Source organism: Meleagris gallopavo, chromosome 11, assembly GCF_905368555.1.
Source record: "Meleagris gallopavo chromosome 11, MGAL_WU_HG_1.1, whole genome shotgun sequence".
NCBI classification, from domain to species: domain Eukaryota; kingdom Metazoa; phylum Chordata; class Aves; order Galliformes; family Phasianidae; genus Meleagris; species Meleagris gallopavo.
In genome coordinates, this window is record NC_139414.1 from 8,852,379 (window position 1) to 8,874,148 (window position 21,770).

General features: G+C 37.8%; 1 protein-coding gene across 5 annotated transcripts in view; it reads left to right on the plus strand.

Moving 5' to 3' along the window:
* AGFG1 (ArfGAP with FG repeats 1) overlaps window positions 1–21,770 on the plus strand; it is a 37,014-nt gene that overhangs the window by 1,325 nt on the left and 13,919 nt on the right. For all 5 annotated transcript variants that reach the window (XM_085233366.1, XM_085233368.1, XM_085233367.1 and 2 more), the window contains exons 2-5: window positions 7,256–7,349; window positions 17,963–18,078; window positions 18,617–18,779; window positions 19,800–19,956. In XM_085233366.1, coding sequence (XP_085089492.1) covers window positions 7,256–7,349; window positions 17,963–18,078; window positions 18,617–18,779; window positions 19,800–19,956 — 530 coding nt within the window. The remainder of the gene's footprint in view (window positions 1–7,255; window positions 7,350–17,962; window positions 18,079–18,616; window positions 18,780–19,799; window positions 19,957–21,770) is intronic.

The following is a 21,770-nucleotide window of genomic DNA, read 5'->3' on the forward strand; positions in this document are numbered from 1 at the left end:
GAAGGAGATTACATTTTTTCCTGTTCCTCATTCCTGCATGGGCCTCCCCCTCCTTCTCCCTTTCCCACCCTTCCTTCTCCTTGGAGCGTGTATGAAATTAAACCGGCGGAGATCAGTCAGTTCTGAATTTCAGTTTGTGTCATCAGGATGTCAGTCACATACACATAAGTTGGAGAAAAAGCCTACTGACTTCAGTATTATTGTTTGCTTAGCTATGTCTGTTTGCTTGTTTGTGTTTCTGTGGCATTGAGCAGTATCAAAGAATTGGCCTGTGTGGTATGTGAGAGAATACATATTTTTGTTTGTAAGGGTTTGACTTTGTAAAACATACGTAGGAACCTGAATGAAGTCCTGTCCATCTAAGAAGGACTGAGTACCCCTTATAGGTCCTTCAAGTAGTCTGATGTTCTAGAACAAATTTGCTAATTATAGCGAGACTCAAAACAAAGCAAACATGTAAGTTCTGTACTGAATTCACATGGAACAAACTGCCTTTTATACTAGACAGCTAGTTAGGCTTTTTTTCCCCTGCTTTGTGTAGACTTTTTGCACGGGCTTGATGCAAATACAGAAAATACATTCAGGTTGGGAAGCTGAAAAGAGACTTGCTTTTGACTTACACATGGCACTTAATCAGCCAGCCCTGGCTATTGTTTGCTATGCTAGCAAACTGTTATTTGTGCTGGCATGTGAAACTATTTTAAGGTACTGCACAGAGCTTATTTAATGGTTGCACGTGTTCTTACTGGTTAAACTGTCAGCACAACAAAAGTGCTCAATGAGAATATTCTTTATTTTTCAGGCTTCTTAATTTTAAGAAATGTATCACAAGTGCTGCTGAGATATTTATTGTGGCTTTGGGAGCATTTGTTCCTTCTATCTGTTGGCTGTGATGTGTGGTCCACTAATGTCCATAGTCCAATTTACAGTAACATGAGGGACATACATGCAATGAAACAGCAAGCAAGCAAGGGGCAGCTGTCACTTGCTGTTAAGTTAGCTATCACTTGGTTGCTACTGCGCTTGAAGAAAGTAAGGCTTTTTCTGAAAGATACTTACCAACTGGCATTTTATTAGAATATTATTAGTATCCTAAATGTACAATGTTTCTGTTAAAGAATGATTTTAGTTTTTGTAGCTAGTAACATTGATGCTTAAAGAGAGTACAAAGGACTGTGTTAAGAGGACTTTTTCTACTGAAATAAAATTGTGTTCCTTTCATATTGAGATGGAAGCACTTTCATGAATTGCGTATGCAGATCATATATCCTTTCTGTTAACACCTTAGAACATAGGCAGTGGGATATTTTTCTTAGTAATGAGACAGCACAGAGATAAGTCCTACCTCATAACTAGAAACTATTTTTTTTTTTAACATTTCTTCAGAACAAACCTTCAGACAACTTGTTTATTTCCAAATGTTTTTCAACGGAGAGTTCCACAGTGCAGGGAAATGACTTAGGAAGAAACCACGTAATGGTAAATGAGCGTAAAAGTCTTGCTGCTTCTGTAGTTCTTAATGGCTGCTTGCGTTCTGCCTCATAATACTTGCTTTACTGTAAGGCTTTAATGTTGTTATTACTTGGTCTTGCCTGTATGCTATGTGAATGACTTTCATTGCTTCCTGTTTTAATTAACTTTTTTTTCTAGTCTGTTACAGGAAGTATTCTTGGAGTAAGTAGACTGGTTTTTTCAAGGGCAAAGTGCCCAGTGCAAGATTAAAAGACTGATAGTTAACAAGTCTCCTTCAGAAAGGTTACTCAGTTAATTCTGATGTGTGGTTGCTAACATCAGTATCAACTTCAACAGGTGTGTTGTTCTAGATACAGTTCTAAACTTTAGAAGTCTGATACCTGAATAGGGTTTTTTGGAAGTTTTCGGAGGTGTTCATTCAGTCTGTTCAAACCCAAAGCCTTCATGTGGGATCTGTCATTAATTTCTAGTGGTTTCTGCTGTATACAGAAAGATATCAACACTATTTGTTACTAGATCTAGTTTTAAGAAAACCATGACTGTTAAGTGCTTCCGAAAGAGTCCGATTAGCTTGTTCGAGTGCTGCTGAGCACGGAAAAGAACTGATGAGTTTAAAATGGTCTGCTTCTGACTTAAATGTTGAAGGTGAATCACACCAAGTTGTCATAATATAGCGGGGGTCCTTTTACATAATATACAGGACTTAGGTTTTCCCTGCAGGTTGAGTTTACCAGAGTAAAGTCCGAGCTGTACGAAATGGAGGATGCAGGAGAAAGTTCATGCGCAGTAGTTTGGGTAGTGGCTTGGGATAGTGTTGAAATACCTCTGCTTGTCCCCCTGTTTAATTGCTCTTTCTTTGGAAGGAAAGCAGCATAGAATCATGGAAGCTGTGCCCAATTCTGCTTTTTGGTGTTGGAAAAAAATGTAAGAATGTAGAAATATACACATCGCATCATTGTGTTTGGTAGTGATGTCTAATGTGTTTTTGGATGCCGTAGTGTATTCTGCTGATAGTGACATCCTCTCTTTGTCTTAATCACGTGCTGTTTTCACTTGTTTCTCAGCTGTCTCTTGTATGTCTTTGTTTTCAAGCACCTCTCCTGCTCAGCTTTCTCCTAGTTATCACAAATTAAGGTGTTTGTAAATTCTTGAATAAAAGATTACCTGTTTGACTAAGAGTCCACTTCCAGTTCTGTACTGTAGAAACTCTTGATGTAACCTTGCCTGGTGGATAGCTTTTCTAAAAATCTGCTGATGTGATCATCTGGACTCCTCTTCTACCCTTCCCCTCCCTGGCACCACTCTTGTTCCCCCTCCAACCTCCTGGGGAACTTTCTCATTCAGTTGCTGGCACTCCTGGCTTGTCAGGAAGGAGAGAGTAAGAATATTTAAAACATATTGTTACTGTGGGGAATGAAAAAGCTCTTTTATCCAGTTTCTTACAGTTATTGGATGATGTGGCCTTCTGTTGGCTGGTTATAATATTCCTATTTGAAATTTTAAAACTTTCTGGCTGAGGGACTTCTGTATCAGCCAGATTAGTGTTTGATGGCCGATACCAGTAACAGACTAAACAATAAATCTTTGTGTAATGGCTGTGGTTTGCTGTCCCTTTCTCCAGAAGAATTCTGCAGAAATTAAAATGTCTAAATGAGCAGTGCTAGAGTGAAGGTGATTCTGACTGTTGGCGCAGCTTCCCAGTCCTCTTTTTCCTTATCATCATTGGAAAATGGCTCTGTGCTATGTATCTATGCTATCTATACATGTTGTTCTTCTTTCTGTTTTTCTACATGCTGGCTGGAAAGCTAGATAAATGTCTGTGCCATGGTAAATACTGTGCAGCTCAGGAAGGTTTTTTTTTTTTTTTCCCCAAGAAAAAGGCTAAATTAACCTTGATTGTGTATGTAAGTCTTATGTTAAAAAATAAAGTGAACTTGTGAGATGGTGGAAGGTCTCCAGGGAAGTCTTCAAGTACCCAGAATGGCCACTACTGCTTATACTAGCTTATTGCTAATAACAATAGCATAGAAATAACAATGAACATGGTGACACTGGGCTTCCAAAATTCATTTTCCAGGCACATAGGAATGTAGGATTCTGTGCAAGGGCCTGGCATTTACCTTGCCTCAGTAACTTCCTGCTTCTTCGGGGATCAGATTTTGCTGGCTGAGACCTGAGATCATGTTAGAATCTGACGTAGGGTGACATTAATGGTGTTGAATAACCATCTGCCTGCCATTCCTCCCATGGAAGTGCCCCTGTATCCCAACAAAGCCCACTTCTAAATATTTATAAATAGAAACTTGTGTTCCAGCCCTGTCTGGTTTTCTCTGAAATGTTGCTGACACTTGTTAGAGAAGAGCACAGAAACGGCCGCTCTCCCAGCAATCACAAGTTCAACCTAAACTTGCTCTAAATTGCATTACTAACAAACCTTTGGTGCTCATTGATGCTGTCTTAAACGTTGAATGTTTAAATCCGCAGACTTTGTGGTCTTGTGCTACTGGCCTTAAAGCTTCCTTTGTTAGAGCCCATGTTCTAACAGTACTTGCTGAGGAACAGCCTTGCTCTGTTTGCCATAGCATCCACTGATGAACTGCCACTGACAGCATGGGCCATATCAGTGCAGGACAGTCTCAGAGCTGGAGGTTCTGGTTGCAGTGCTGTTCTACAGGAATAATCATTTCTGAGTATGAAGCTTGTATTCATGAGCAGGATGGGAGTGTGGGATGCTGTAGCTGTGGCATGCTGGCTGCATGCAGCCTGGCAGAATGGTCATCTGACTCAGTCATCCTTCCCAAGTGCCTCTGAGGAGATGCCTGCGATCTGGATTAAGTGCTGTAGTGTCATCCTGAGGAGCTCTGCAGCACAGAAAGGAGTAACTGGTACTGCTGCGCCTGTATGGGTTACAAATGTATGTTTGGGGTCAATTTGAGTTTAGGAATTATTATCCTGACTAAAGGATTATAATTCATTTGTCTCCTGTTAAATAGGAATATTGTGATGCATTAGAACTGTGCAAAATGCTCGCCTAATATATAAAAGAAACAAAGCAAGTATTAGGTAAATTCTTGTTTGTTTTTCAGTTTGGATAAAGAATATCCTTAATTCCTCTTAGGGGATAACTGTACTTGACTGTCTACCATTAAGCTTCTCCTGCAGGTATCTGAATTGCTTGTGAATCACCTGTAATTCCTGTAGGCAAGGAAGGGTAAAATAGCTTAGGACTTGCGAGCGAGGGCTTTAGTACTTAGGCTTTCTGTTTTGACTTCTCCTTTCTAAATCCAGTAACTGTACTGTTCTAGGGAAATTCTAATTGGTTCATGGATATAGCATGTTCAAAAGTAGCTCATGCTAGTTGTAAATCATATTAAAAATGTTCTTAAGATATTTTGATTGTTAGAATCTAAGTGATTTTATCAAGAAACTGTGCATGTGTTTTGGGTTGCATTTCCATGCTGTGCAATGTAGCCCCTTGTCTTGAACTCTTTGGTCTAGGCTGATTTCATTTGCAGCTCCGATATGCGAGGAGGTCCCACCTCTGGCCATCTTAAATGAACTTAAGAGTTACTTGTATGTATGATAATACAGCTTGATCATTAACTTTGTATTTCTGACCATTAAAGTTTAGAACATCACGTTTTATTAGATCAGTGATTCAGTGGTGTGCTCTTCCATCATGCAAGACATTGGATGCTTCTGTGTTAGGCCCTGACCTGTAGGGATGGGGCGTATTTCCCTCCTTAACAGGAGGATGTAGAAGAGATGAGTTGTCTTGTCGTGCATCGCAGACATAACTTGTAAATCCGGGCATCTTGAGCTTTATAACACAAGCTTTAAAACAGGAGAGCAGTCTGCACTGGAAAGAGGTGAGGTATGTTGGAAGCCTCTTGTCAGGCTAAACACCATCTAGTCAGTGCTTTAAATGTGCTTAGTGTGGTGCTTAACAGAACTGATGGTGCATTTCTGCTGTCTGAAAAGCTGTGAGAGCCCTAATAAATCAGTGTAGAGCAGGTACATGTGTTTTCTTACTTAAATATCTTGTGCTTTCTTGCTGAGATACTAAACTGTGCAGTCTAATTTTAGATGTTCAGGTTTGAAAAAAATTTGCTCTAGGCAAATAACATTCTGTGAAACTAATTTTCGTAGGCCGGTAGGTTCATGTGTGACTTCTGCTTTTCCAGTACTTGTAGGTTCATGCATGTCTTGGCAAGGTACAATGAACTGTTTGTGTTTACCCAAGTGTTTTGAACAGTGAGCGTCTTAAATCTACAATTTTTAAAATAATGGTTAGGCTGTATGTCGTGCTTAGTCTTCCTAGCAGCATCTAACTTTTCTCATGGAAATCAACTTTATCCTTTTTTTTTAAACACAAGAATCAGCATTGACATTTTATAGTGGATGTAGATATTAAGGTGAATTTGCAAGAAAACTTTACAATAGTTTTTTTTATTAGGCTTTTCAGTACTGAAAAAAAAAATACTTTTTAAACTTATGTACAAAGATAAACTTTTTATTAATCAAGTGGGCAAACCAGGTTTATCATTTCCCGTTTGGACGGGGAACAGTGACATCATAATTAACATTCCTGAGGTAATCAGAGTTTAAACAAAACTGCTGCTCAGCTTTAGTTAGTTGTCAGTGCTTTGTATTCCTAAAGGCAATCTGAACCAAACTGCCAATTAATGACAAATAACAAATATAAGCAATAAAGCTAACTCTGTACCAGTTGATTTGTTAGCCATTTGCTGGTCCTATATCACATTCCTGTAGAGCAGTAGAGCATCCCTCGTCTTCGCTGGAGACTATCTTCTCGCATACATAGAGAATGCAGTATTTTGTGGTTATCTCATAATTAACTTAGTGTACATTCTTTTTAAGACGGTATCGAAGAAATTCTAGACCTGAATAAGGTAACACGACTGTACTATCTGTTGGTGCCCCCACTGCTTGGTATATGTGGGCAGTAATGTTCTTCCTTTCATTGAACAAAACACAGTTTGATTTTAATTGCAAGTATTTGTGGGCAAAAAGCAGTACTTAGCATGTACTTAAGGAAAAAGCTTGAAGGGAAAGCATTTTTTCATACTTGCAGTGTTACTCAGCAGGATTTTTCTGTGCTTGCACGTTTTGACTGAACTGGTTTTGACAGTATCAAGCTTTGGCAACAAAATTGACTTTTGGTTTCTGTTAGTCCTGCTTTGAGCAGTGTGTGGATGTGAGAATGTGCCCATTTTTGTCTGAGGCAGAGCTGCTGCAGCTTTGAGCTATTCCACTATTTTGAGAGCACAGTCGAAAACTTGACTTTCTTCTGTTGGTGTTACTTGTGGTGTTCAGGAGGAAGATGACAGACCTGTGGACAGGGGCAAAAAATAAGCTAGAAAAAGGTTCTGGGAGGTTAGAGCAAAAGGAAAAGGATCTGAGCTGGGAGGTCTAGCAGGCAGAAATTTACTCCAGTTAGAGTGGGGGTCAAGTGAAAGAGGATTGGGAGGGCAAGAACATGATGATGGAGGGACCTAAGATTGAGAGATGTAAAGGAAAAGATGAACAAGTTTGTGGAAACAGATAAAGGTTTCAAAAGAGGTTTAATTGTCCTCATAAGTTTGTGTAGGAAGGAACAGTTGGCGTGTGCAACTTTGGTCTCCTCTAAAATTCATTTATTTGACTTTGCACTCTAAATGCAGTTTTGAGATGAGTAGACTTCAGTTTGTAATGTTAAAAGTGATTGTGTGATGACAAATTTCCTGAATACTGACAAAATACTTCTTGCTTCTTCTTTTAGGCGGGGCTTGAATCCACCCCACAGAGTGAAGTCAATTTCAATGACAACTTTCACACAACAGGAAATAGAGTTTCTGCAGAAACATGGAAATGAAGTAAGTATTAATTACAGAATACCAAGTGATAAGCACTTCTAATATTTAGCTTTGAAATAGTAGCTAAGCAAAACTTGAGGTTTTTTTAAGTAACAAGTAGTCAGGAGTCTTGAAGCTAAGATCATTTGAAGTGATACTCCTAAGGAGCTCGTTTCACTTCAGTAGCTGATGATCAGAATGTTGTGTTAATACCCAGCATAACCAGCCTAGGTTCACATGGTCGGATCTTAAGAGACAGGTTTTCCTTCAGGTAAGGCACTATGCATTTATTTAAACTCTGCATGTCCAGTCCGTTAGGCTGACTGCAGCAGCATCTCCTGAAAGAATCAACCATGACAAACTTGAATGAATTGCTTGTAGATGTATTTCTATGGGGTAGGTGCTAGGAAGCCTTACAGTAGTTTCAGTAGCCTTCAATGAAAATATAGTGGTATTTTGAAGGTCCTTGAAGAGAGGAAGGAAAAGGAGAAAGTATTTCCTCTAAGGATTAGATAATTCTGTATGTTTAGAGTGACTTATGTCAGCTTTGAAGAAATGAAGTTCTAGTGTACTGTCTTTGTTTTATTTTTTTAATAAATGAAAATGAAATCTGGTATAGACATTGGATTGCATCTTATGGGGACCTGTGTAGAATGTAACTCCTAGATTCCATTATTGCTGTCCTCAATTTGGGGGTGAAGTTTGCATTTCAATATTGTGCTGTAACATTAAGAAGTTGGAGGCAAATTCTAATCCAAATATGGAAGAATTCTGTTTCACTTTGATAGGATCTGTATTTTGTTTCAGAAGAGTTATTGATTGTAGTCTGTGCAATATTGTACTAACGTATTCTCGTGAAGCTCTGTGGGTGTAAAGCTCATCTTTAGTTAAAATGCTGACACTTAACTTTTATGAACTTAGCCTCATTCATAACTGTCAGCTTTAAGAATGAAAATACAAGTAGCGATTTCTTTTCCTGTCCTAAGAAATAAGCGTTACTTGTTGAAATGACTGTTAGTTGTTCAGTGTGTGATTGCTCTAGACAAAGCTGGAATGGGGTCTAAACTCTACCTGACAGTACAACACTTTCTCAATATCTTTTGAATAGCTTTTTGAAATTGCTGTGGCTTGGTAAAGCTGTTTAACAATGTAAATATTATAGGACGTTGTTGGCTTTTTGCATAAGGAGAGTAATAAAGAATCTTTTGTGGGTTTAAGTAAAGTATATAGGAGTCTCTTTCCGTAAGATTAGATTGTAAAGCAAAGTTAGAGTTTACATTTTCCAAGTATAAAGGAAAACATGTGAGTATATATGTATATGTATGCACAGGTCTAAAGTTTTCATCCATGTATGTATTTGTGTGTGTATATACTTGAGGGCTGCTCCAAAAGTAATGCTGTCTATCTTATTATGTTGGCCCATGATGTCAGAGGTGGATGTTGGTGGTATGGCAGTAGAGGCTGAATCTTCCTGCCAATATTCCATTACATTTTGTTGCCATGTGACAGATAGCAGCAGAGGGATGTCTGACAGAATGGTGTTGGACAATGGAAGTGTGTATGAAACAAAGGTGTGGAACTGAACTGCTCTATGAGGAGGAAATGGTACCCACTGGCATTCATCGACACGTGATGAATGAGACCCAACAATGGTGGGTGGTGTGTTTCAGCAGTGGGGCACCTCTGCTAGTGCAGACTTTTATGAGTGTGATGTGTGGTCTCTTGTTCCTTACTGGTGAAAATGTATGGCTCCTGGTGGTGACTGTGCTGAAAAACAGTGTTTTGTAGCTGAGAATTTGCTCTATCAAATAGTTATTGTGCAGTTTGTATCTGTTATAGGTTCCATGGAAATAAATAGGAGGCATTACTTTCAGAGCAGCTTATGTATGTACACACATCTGCATTTGCTTTTTTTTCAGTTTTTTTTGGAATCTACTGTGGCTAGAGAATGTGATGACTTTTTTCACTTATTTAAAACCTGAAGTTGTCCTCACATAGTTGATCAGCGTAGTAGTTCCTTCTCATTATAGAACTGACTACCCTGCAATTATGATTTATTTTATTCATATTTTACTGTCAATGTAAATATACTTGAGATATTTGCAATGACATACTGTTTCAAGAAGCACATGTCTTTGTTGTATTATTTATTGCTCTCATTAACAAAAACATTGTAATGATTTAACTGGGCTACCTGATAAATAAGATGTGCCTCCATTGTTGTAGTTAAGATTGCTTGCTGAAGTGTTACTGCTTTAAGCACCGTTAGAAGTTTAAAGCCAAATAAGCATGCTTTCACTTCCTCATGCTGTATGTTGTTACAGTAAGTTACAGTAGTTAAGTAGGAACTTTCTTGTATTAATATTGACCTTAGGTAAGTATTAGGTAGATTAAATTCATTTCACTTGACAAAAAACCCTCTTTTTGGTCTAATGTGTTTGTATACATAGACATCTGCACTGATGTTAAGGAATGAAACTTTCTGATCTGAACTTCGTCAGACATGGAACTGTCCAAAGTTTTAGAGACCAGTATGAAACAAAGTACAGTCACTACATGTTTGGGATGTTGGCAGCACTGAGCTTTTTAGTTCTGCAATTGGAAGAAAAATAAAGTTTTTATTCCAAGTTTTAGTGTTTTTAATGTCTACTTTTCTACGGTGTGTAAAATACTTTTGTATAGCCAGGGCCTCTATAGTAAACTTTTCTACTTCTGGATTAATAGATCATAGTGTAGCATAGGGAATTTGTTCTCTGTTGAAAGAAAAATAGCAAGAATCACATTAAACAAACCTTCACTGAGATAAAGTCATTATTAAGGTGGTGAGTTGTTCTTGGAGGAAGTAGTTTTCCACTGTCCTTCAGGGAGTTGTTTATAAAGTCAGTGAGTCAATGTTTTGTGTGAAGTTGATGTTCCCTTAAAAACAAAGGGTAAAGTTTTCTTAGTTCCTGAAATAATAACTTTTCCCCAGTTGTCACAAATTACTGTCTTCTGTGACACAGATGGTTAAACCTGTGCTTACTAGAAAGCTTCTTTAAAGAGACTGCATTTAGAAGAGACTATTCAGAGCAGCTTATTTTAAAATGAGATACTACTTCCTTCCCCGTATATTCATTGAAAATCTTCCTAGTGAAGTTAACTTTTGGCTGAGTTTTTACTACTTTGTGTTCAAATCCAAACCTTCTTGCTGTACTTGGAGAGATGTATATTTTCGTGTTGTTTATTCATCTGTAGGTAGATACCCAGACTCTGATTTTACTAACATTGCAGTTAGCTCACTTCTATGGCAAGAATGGAGGTGTCTTCAAGCTGATATTCCTCATGTGTCTTCTGAAGTCATTTTGAAGGATGAAGGCAATTCTGTTTGTCTGGGTAGGATTTTTTTCTCCTTTTCATGAAGAGCAGTATATAAGGTATTTTAATACCTGATGGTAGGTATGCTAAGGAGTGTGTGGTGTGGAGACTCGCTTTGTTATGAGCATTCAAAGAGAGCTGATGTTTATTAGACCTCTGATTCAGTAATGCAGTGTTAGTGGAAAGTGAACTTGCTGCTTGTGGTATACAGATGTGGTACTCATCTCATTACCACTGCAGTTGTGAATATCAGTACAGCAGCTTCCTACCATATATGAAAAATAGTAATATGAGGCAAGGCTCTTATGCCTATTAACTAATAGTTAATTTTTCTATGTTTTTGACATCTGCCAGATACTTTAATTTTTCTCAATAGCTTATTCTAAACTAGTAATGGTGGCAAATGACTTTGTTCTTGTATTTGGAAAAACTGTTTTGCTCTGGGATAGATGCTCACCTGAGTTACTGAGCAGAATGTTGTGCAGGTGTGCTCGGCTGCCTGAAAGTAGTTTAACAGTGCTTAAATATACTTTTCTGTGACCCTTACTGAATGGTACCTGCTACCCCGGTTTAGATTGGGGTAGAGCTAATTTACTTCATAGTAGCTGATACGGTACAAGTGTTTGTTACCTGTTTCCTGCTCTGTAGATTCCAGGAGGATCTGGAACTCCAGAACTGGTAGCAGTATGGGCCTGGTTCAAAACTAGTCTTTGGGCTGAACAAAATGCTGCCCTAGAATTTTCTTGACTGTGAAAAGTAGCTGAGAAACCTGGAGTGGAAAAAATAGTAATAAGCTGGCCCTGATGAGTCCTGAAAGCGTGAGCTGTGCAGTCAGGTGTCCTTGTGGTATATTCCTGGTTCTGTTAATACGATATAGAGATGGATGAGCTGATTGCATGTGGAACAATGTCTTTGTTAGCAGGATTTGCTAGCATGGACTGTGCTGATGAAAGCAGCTGTAGCTTTTGGACCCAAACTGTCTTTGAAATCTGTGTACTGACAGTATAAAATTCCTTTAACCTACAGAGATTAATGAATAATATTGACATTAGAAATGCTGAACTACTAAACAAAGCTATAACTTGCTTACATAAGGGAACTGTTTCCAAATCTCTCTTCCTGTGGTGAGTGTTATGTTTTGGAACATAGTTCTGGTGTACAGTAATCTGTAGTTATTTGCACTGTCAGCATTACATTTGGTGTACAATGGGATATTTTGTTGGGGGGAGGGAAAAAATCTAATTTTGTGTTTACCAGACTGCTGAAAGGTAATATCTCATCAGAGCTTTTTAAACAAGTCTGACACAGGTAATCTTCCCATGCAGTGGGTTGTCTGGGTCTAAACAAGAAGTGCTCTGTTGCTGTATGTCTAATAGTGTGTATTTTCTACTTAAAGTATAGCTTCTCCCAGCAGAAGCACGTCTCTTACTATAATTTATCCTTGCCATGCTGCCTTTTACTGCATAGCAGGGCCTAACTGAATCTGTATGATTCCTAACTAGCTAGGCTAACAGGAATTTAAGTGTGGTGGCTCAATGTGTTGTGTAAGCAGAAGGCCTTTGTTTCTCCCATATCTGCCTTCCCACACACACAGGAGATCTATATCAGTGAAATAGTTATGACATGGTGAAATGTTTGGTGGTTGAAATACATAGCACTAAAACAGAAGTAGCTGAACTCTCAAATTCTCAGGCTTTCTGCAGAATCGAGTGGATACAGCTGTCTTCTCTGTGAGCAGTTTTTAGTGTGTCTTTCCCTCTCCACCACAAGAATCTATAGTTATCCTCCCATCACCACCAAATGCAACTATCCAAACCTAGAAACAGATAAATTGGTACTCCTTTGAGCCCTGTCTGGAACTCCTAAAAGTAAGAAATAAACAGGGAGGCTTGGTTTTAAACCAGAAGCCTTTCTGGTCAACTTGGTTTTGTGAAGTACCAAATACACAGTGAGTAGTATCGTTAGTCTGCTGTGCCAAAGCTGAAAACAAAGGCAGTCCCTCAAACTGTAGGACTATAAAAGGTGTATAGGAAAGAAGGTGGGTAGATGCATTTATTCTAGGAAAGAGTTTATCCCTCAAATAGAATAATTGTTGAGTATGGACTCAGAGAAACCAACGATATAAAGGTAAATTGTAGAATCCTTGGAGTTGGAAGGGACCATACTGTATTTGCACCTGGCCCAGTTTTTCCTTTTTTGTGATAAGTTATGTCAACTTGCAGTTTCTGCCTTTCTACCTCCAGGGTTTTTATCTAGGTCAGGGTGAGTAGGTTGAAGCTGGTTGTGATTCTCTTTTCCTTATTGCTGCATGCTGTACTTGCTGATCTAATTCTGCACTTCCCAGTATCTAGTTGCCAAATGTCTAATGACATCCCTTACAGGTCTGGAGCTTGTTGGCAGAGAACAGATGCTGTTCTTCCCAAACCAGTTGTAAGTGTCCTTACGAACTTTAAAATCCCACTAGGATAGCTATTCTGAGTCTCGGTTTCTTCTAATTATTGTCACTTAACAAGGTTTGCTCAACTTTGCTTTATCTTGTTATTTTGCAGCTCCTATGATATTCACTGAGAAGTAGTAGAGGCAAGCAAAACTTCCAAGTCTTCCATCTGTCAACCTTTAAACAAACTGGACTTTCACATTCTGCATGCACTTACTCATTGTGACTTCAGCATGTCTTTTTTTCTTGCTGCATTGGTGACCCAGTAGGACATGAACTAATTATACTTTTCAGGGACAGTGGACAATGATTATGGATTGTTGGATATGTTCCACTGTTTCTAGGGGCTCCCATGTAACTTGAATGTTTATTCTTGGCTCTGACTTGCCAGGCTCTTCTCATCTAAGAAGAGCATTTTGTTTAATAGAGCTTTGGTTATCAAAAGGAGGAGTATAGCATGGCTTTTAGTGGATGCGCAGAGCTTTTGAGCAGAAACTTTAATTTGTGCTGCTGTTGTAAAAAGAACAATATTACTGTTAAATGGCTGAACCAGGGCTAGCTCAAGAAAATTAAGTAGAAGGATTTCAGAAAGCCTTAGCATTTCAGGTCTACCTTAATAGAGAAGTTGCAACTTTATGATGGATTTGGTTACTTCATATACTACAGTCTAAGAAAGAGAAGAGGAGGTAATTCTGTGAGAGTAGAGCTTAAGATGTGTCTTGAAACTCGGGCAGTAGCATTTTCCTATTTGGCCCTTCAACGCCGATTCACATATGAGGTAGTTAAGTGTTTATTTAAAAAAATACATGCTCTTCAAGGAATTCGGGTTTGATACCCCAAAGCATAAAAATAATTTGTTTTTTTAATATTCTCTGTTTTCTTATAGTAAGTTAATATTCAAAATCTTTAACAGAACATCTAAATCCGTAAAGCATGTTTTTGAGAAGCTTTATGTGCCCTCTACCATCTTTTTGCACCTATTCTTTTTTTTTTTTCTTTCCATGTTCTGGAGGTAATGCCTGGGCCCAAGTCAGCACCTGCCGTGAGTGATTGTGTGCTAATTTGTCCAGGTGTCTTGAGGCAACTCGGGCCAGACGGATCATAGAACTGGAGCTCATATTGAAGTGTTCTCAAGTGCAGTTGCTGATCTGATTTTCTGCTTTTTTTAATGATTAATCTTGTAGTATCTCAAGTAGTATCTATGCGTCAAATTCACATAGAGATTTAAAAAACTGGTAAGTGGGGAGTCACTAGGGTACCCTAAATGTAAGTGCTGAATACCCCACCATAACTAAACTTCAAATAATGTGACATTAATTAAAAAAAAAAAAAGCACACTTCCTTGAGCTTTCCTATGAGACTGTATATATTTAAATAGCTTTGAAATAATGTAATCTGGTCAATAAAACTGCACTGCACCGGCTATTGTATTAGTGACTTCTTAGCTTAATATGATAGAAAGGTGACTATTTCAAATTACAACATTAATCAGTTCTGTCTCTGACTAAAATTAATATTTCCTTGTAGGATGAAATCAAACTTGGAAATTATAACAATTCTGTGCAGCTTTCTGCTTTTTTTTTTTTTTTTTTTTTTGCAGATAGCTGACCATGTTCTGTTACAGCTTGTTTGAAGCATAATCAATGCGTTATTGTGGATCGCGGTCAAGTCAGATGATAGTAACAAAAGTATAGCTAGAGAGAGCATACAGGTCACTAGCAAGCAAGCAAAGACAAGAGGCCTTTTATTGTGCCCTCAGTGCTCGCTCCCAATGGCTGCTGATGTTCAAAGCGTTGGGTGGTACTTCATACAGAAATAGACATAACTGTGTCTTTTATTAGTTTATCATGTGATAGTAGAGCTTTATTTAAAAAAAAAAAAAAAAGGCTTTCTAAAAAGAATCATTTGTATTTAAGATTTCCAGACCATTATGTTTACTCTCTACAAATTCTTTATGTAAAGAAACTAAGGTGTGTGAAAGTTTGACGGTAGTAGAAATATTAGTGAAAGCTGTTGAATAAATGGGCACTGCTTGCTGAAACACGTGAGACTAAATGTAGGTTTTTCTGCTTGGGTGCTATGTGTTGTGGTATTCCCCTCTCACACAGGTATTAGAAATACTCTTCTCCCTGCTTCCAGTGACAGAGAGCCAATAAAGGGTGCCCGGCAGGTTTAATTAGTTGTTAGAATGACTTAAGGCATATTCAGTTACTGCTTTGGTGTTAAAGTGTTTAGAAGAAATTAGTTGCTCCAGGAAATGTTTTTGGAATCTTGAAGGTTCAACGTGCAAGAACCAACTCCCTCAAGAAGCTCGCATCAAGTATTTTAAACCAGCAGTGTGTTTGGACAGTACAGTCCTCCTTCTATAGTCCTACAGCTATTTGTGTACACACAACTGTTGCCTCCTCTGGCTGTGTAGCTGGTAATGACCTCAAGTTGTAAAGGATCTCTCTTTCTCCTAGAAATAGCCAGTATTGCTCAGGGGGTAGTTGAGGCAGAGTTAATCTTTGTTGTTGATGTATTCTTCCCACCCTCTGTATGCTTAGGCACTTCAGGGTGAAGATGAGGCAGAAGATTGAAGGAGGAATTTTAAAAATGAAAACAAACAACAAAAAAAAACCCGTGATTTGAATTTGAGTTGATCTCACAGTCAGTTTCCATGCTACCAGTGGCATGGCAATTATGATGAGTTTCTTGGATCTGATCTTGGTGTAGTAGAAGAAATGGGAAGAATTCAGTGACCTGAAATGAGTAGGGAGCAACACCTCCTCTTTTGCTCATGATCTTATTTTAGGCTGGATGCACACTGATCAGTGTACAGCCCTTTCTACGAGTCACAGGATAAAGTCGGGGCTTGTCCAAAATTAGGTACAGCTCTTTCCTTCCATCTGTGCTTCTGGATGTTCCTTGAAATGTTGAAACTGGGACTGAGGAAGGGAGTAGGGGACAGCAACTGCGCGAGTTCCAGTACACCAATTCCTGATGTATCTTTCCAGAAACAGGATTTTTCTGCTGCTAGCAGTCAGCTGGCTGCTAGTTGGTGCAGTTGTACTTAGAAATGTACATGTGAAAATGCTACTGCTTGCCCACATCAGAGCATCCTCTACAGATTTCTAAAGCTACACCTGTAAATGTTTTCTGTTTGTGTACTTTGTCAGTAGAATTAATGCTTAGATGGACTGAAAGATTTTACTGTGTAAAATAGTGCTTTGTACTCCTACCTGTTATTTTAGGGCAGGCTTTTGAGTTTAACCAAGTCTGTAATTTGTAACCTATTCATATGATGAAGTATTACATGGTTACCTTTGGTTCATTTCATCTATTACCAGATTGCAAATGATGACTGTTTCTTTGCAAAGTCTGAACAGTATGTTAAACTTAATTCTTTGGTGGGATATAGTTGCTAAATGAGTGCTATATAACTGATGAACTTATTTTGAAATAGAGGCTACTAATGTTATTTTTAGATGACTATTCGAATCATTAACTTAGCTGTCCTTTGAATCTTAAATGTTTCCCATTGCTTGCCCCTATCCAGTAAACGATGGAGTATTAGATTTAATCAAGCAGAATGAAATCAAGATGTCAAATGTGAAATATGTACTTATGCTGTCTGTCTAGTCCAGATAAATCTTTGAAATGACTGATCGAATTTGATGGCCACTGTTTCCAAAGATAAGTTGCTCCAATTTGGGTGAAGTGGCTAAAAAATTTGCACCCTCTCACCACCTCTCCCCCCCACCAGAGTTAGTGCCTGTATTGAGAAAGTGATGTAGTGAAAGTAGCACAGCTGCTACCTTAATTTGCCAGCTTTCAAGGCAGTCAGTCTGTGCAGCTCCTACACTTGTTAGAGTATACGTGCTTCCTCTGAAGGTCATTGGAGATGATGCTGAAGGCCTGATACTATTGAAGGGATGGAAGGGAGCAGTTTAGAAGAGGGATGGCCAGAATGATTTCGGAAATGGTGTGGGAGGAAAGGTGTGCATCATAAGTTTTTTGACTCTGCTTCTCTGGAAGAAATCTCATCTAAAAGTGTCTGTTTCTAGGGGCTAGCTAATGTCTGGTATGCTGTTCAGATGTATGTTCAGGTTACCTATAGAGTATTTGTAAGTGCTGATCCTAACAGTACGAAAACTTCTGTGTCTTTTGCTTTGAAGAACAGTCACCTTTCCTCTCCTTTTGGTCTGGAATTCAAGCTGAAGCATATTTTGCAGTTGGTTTGACTCTTTCTAACTCACAACTGCAATAAAAAAATGAAATCAAAAAAAGAGTAGTTCTTTTTCCCTCTTCTCTCATAGATGGTCACTTAAAAATATTTGATACCAAAATGATATCTAAAGTTTAGAGAAAGGTAAGAAAGACTGTTTAGAAATAAAATGAAATAAAAATCCTGTATCCAAGCAGTATCTTAAATAGTAGGATTGGAATATTTTAAAGTTTCTGTCTAGGACTTCATGGTGTAACATGGAATCTGTTGAAGCAGTTTAAACTGAAGTACAAGTAATCCCTGTGTGTAGAAATAAGTGAAACAGAAGGGCTAAAGTTCATCATAAGTAGCATTCAGATGCTTTGTCTCTTTATGAAAATATATTGCAAATACTTTGCAAAAGCAATGTTTTCTAGTGAAATTGGATGTTAGGATTCACTTACCCTGCAGAGACAGATGGTCTTTTGATTTCAAGTATTTAGACCAGTACGTGCTGCACCAGAAGCTTGATCTGGAACAAAAACTGTGCAGCCACACACTTTCTAATGCTTTGACTGCATTAGCAATCAAACTTCAATAGGTTTTGAACTAAGATATTTTCTATTATTAACCAGTCATCTTTATTTTTAATCTAAGGTGTGCAAACAGATTTGGCTAGGCCTATTTGATGATAGATCATCAGCAATTCCAGACTTCAGGGATCCACAGAAAGTAAAGGAGTTTCTACAGGAAAAATATGAGAAGAAAAGATGGTAAGATTGCTTTGCAATTTACAATGTTTGCTTCTGACAAGAAGTAAATATTGACTGTTATTCTTGAGTGTGGTTTCCCTTTTGTGTGCTCTTTAGACTAGATTGCACAACTATAAGGTAAAATGCTTTATTGAACTTTTATTCGTGATCCTAAGGAAAGCAGAAGAGGGGGGAAAAAAAGTATTTAAAGAACTTTCTTAGTGTGTAGTTCATATTGATGACGTTATCTTAAGCCATTTCTATTTCAACAGCCATGTAAAGTAGGAGTCATGCAGGCTTTTCTTAAGAGGTAGAAGGTGTGGGTGGTTTGTATTCCAAACAAAATAAGTTTAAAAATGAGTGACTTGGCATTCTAGTTCATTAAAAAAATTCTGGCATTTAACTCATAGGCATTTTGCAAACTACTGATGGTTGGTTGTTCGGTCAGTGGTTAGAACAGCAAAGCTGAGATCTACCAGTTTTCACACCTGACTCTTGTGGATGTTTGACAGAACTTTTCATGTTAAACTTAGAAAACCAATTGCTCCTTTGGATGTAGGTATGTTCCTCCAGAGCAAGCAAAGGTGGTGGCATCAGTCCATGCATCCATATCGGGGTCTTCTGCTAGTAGTACAAGCAGCACACCTGAGGTGAAGCCCCTCAAATCTCTCTTGGGAGAAGCTGCACCTGCACTGCACTTAAACAAGGGCACACCTAGCCAGGTGAGTAACAAAAGGACAGAACTGTTCGGTAGTATATTTCTTTCTTGTTTGGTGGCATAGGAATTTTTGCAGTAGTAGCTTTTATATTATAACTATTTAAGCTTTTTTTATGTGGTTTGTTGAAGCATATAGGTGTGTTTACAGATCAGGTTCTAAATTTAAAGTTGTTTCTATAGAAATAAAAATGATTTTTTTCATGATTATTTTCAAAACGCAGATTTTTTTTTTTGAGTGACTGGCAAGTCTAATTACAATTGTTTTCTGCTTAAATATGTCAATATGCTGAATCCAGTGCACTGTATTTCAAGTTTTTTTCTTTAAGAAACAATAAAATGGCTGACATTCATTATTAATTTCATGGTTAAGAGCACATATGTGAGAAGCATGCATGTTATTACTTTCTCTGCATTGTGTGGCTGTCTTACCAAGTGTTGTTTAGAAAGCCTCTGCATCTATTGTATAAAGCCAAACAACACTGTGTACATACGTTAAAGAAAAGATGACTTTTGAAAAAATGTTTTTTTACCTTTAGGGTGCAGGCAGCTCTTCAGCAGACCTCTTACAAACTCACAGTGGAAATTTGGAGCTTGCAGCCTTTCTATGATGTTCCTCAGTATTTTCCTCATGCTGAATTCTGAAAACCTTTTCAGAATGCAGTGAATAACTACTTTTTTAACTTGTAAAAGTTAAATAAAGTTTTATTGCTTATTTGACCAATGTTTACAGTTTGAAATGCATAATTTTGACATTGCTGTTTTTAAGCTGCTAATTTCTTCTTGTGTGATACTTTAATCCAAAAGTCTGCTGCAGTGTTAGCTTTAAAGCTGCCATAGTATGTAAAGTAACATCTTACTTCTGCTGCAGGAGAAAGTTTTTGCTGTATGCAGCACCTTGAACTTCAAGAATAAATGACTTCTTAAATAAATAAGCTTAGTCTGTCCACTTTCTTTTTAGCATTTTGTAAAAGCCAATTTGGTAAAACATCAGTTTGGTTTTAGCTAATTTGGAAGTTGTTTGTAGTCTCCTGTTGTAGGCCGGTCTCAAGGACAGCAGCAACAAGAAAAGAAACAATTTGACCTTCTCAGTGACCTTGGCTCAGATATCTTTGCTGCTCCTGCTCCTCAGTCAACTGCGACAGCAAATTTTGCTAATTTTGCACACTTTAACAGTCATACAGGTAAGTATTCTGAGCAACTTATCCCTTTTTTGTATGTATAAAATGTAGTTTTAATTTTTGATTACTCTGGGTTCCACTTTTTCACAACGTATATCAAACTTCTGTGCTTTGAGAGTGTTTTATTGATTATGTTTAGATCTTTCTATGGAAGCAGAAGACAAATACTGGTAATCCTGTTGGGTTTTTTTTTTTTGGAGTGGGAGTTGCTGTAGCTATTTTCTATGATATGTATGATTAGAACATTTTCTGCCTACTGACAGAACTTCAAATTCTTTGGAGGAGAGAGTGAAATGATGAGTAACAGAATGTAGAAAGAAGCTGATATTAGACCTTTAATTTTCTTTTTGAAAAGTATTAGAGCAGTCATGGAAAGAAAGCAAATAAAAAGACTAAGGGGAGATCAAATGCATTGACAATATCTGTCAATCTGTTACAGGAAAAACAAAGGCACCCTCAGTTTAGGGAATGATTTCCCCCCCACCACCCCCACCTTGTGTTTCTATTTGAAAACTGAATAAAGCCTATATGTGTAGTATTCTCTACTTTCAGGGGGAGTAAACAAGTCTTGAGCATGTCTTCACTGGGTGAAGTAGGCTCTTATTCTTTAAGAATGTCTTCAGTAAAATATATTGAGCCCTCAGGGTGTATTTTCAGCCAAATAACTCGAGTCATAGCAGTCTATCCTAAATAAAAAGTGGATTCTGCAGTCACTGAAGTATGTTGTTGTGAACTTGCTTTGTAATTGTGGGAAAGTACCTTTGCTTGCCTGGCCTGAATGAGCTTTTCATCTAGTTTTTCCTGAGAGAAACTAATGCTGCTAAGCTAACAAGAAAAAGATAATTCACAGAAACCTGAAACTGTTAACAACTGAGAGGAAGAGTGAGTGGGGGGGATTTCAGTCATACACCTGAAGAATTAAGCAAAGTATCCAAGACTTGCTTAAATTTAACTTTCAAAAAATGATGTGTAATTAGTTGAATTCAGTAATAAAGAGTAGGAAATTCTGTTGCAGTGTGTTTTGTGAAGTCCTTAACATAAGATTTCATGCTAATCACTGTTTTGAAGGTGTATTTAAGTGGGGAAGACTTGTGCTGACTGGTCAATATTGTACATTTCTACTGTTGACACTCAACTCTTTTCAAATTTGTATCGAGTTAATCTGTATTCACATGTACCTTGTACAGGACTTCCACATTCTAGAAGCCACATGTGTTAGGTATATTTCAGTACTGTGTTCCAAATCTAGGTGAAACTCTGCTGTATCTCTTCTAGTCCATTTTTGAATGGGTAAAAAGCCAGTATAAATGCTCTAGAATAAATATAGCATTAAGATTATGTTAATTTCTTGTCAAAGTAAGTGCTGAAAAATCAAAATTCTGAGTAATGTCCAGGTGTCATGACTAGTTTTCCGTTTCAGTTATTACATTGTGATTGTTCCCTTGACTCCTACAGAAAAGTTTTAGAACCCCAAACAGATTCAAGTAAATTAATTTCTAGAATGCAAAATCTGAGTAATAATGTAATTTACTGGTTTTGCAATTGAAGCACAATTAAGTGTAGCAACTGACAGGAAAATGGTAAAGAACTGTGCTGTGATTTGTGAAGCCTAATGTGAAGCTTAAAGGTAGTACAGAAAATGTCACATCTGGTATGGGCCTCTTTTTCCCAAATTTTTCTAATGTATGTGGCACAGGATACGGTTTCACGCTGAGAGGAAAACGTGCTCACTTTACATGAATTTCCTGTATTTAAGACCCATCGTTTCTGCAAAACAATGAGTTTTTGAAGGTGATGGTAGCCATCTCTTTATAAAA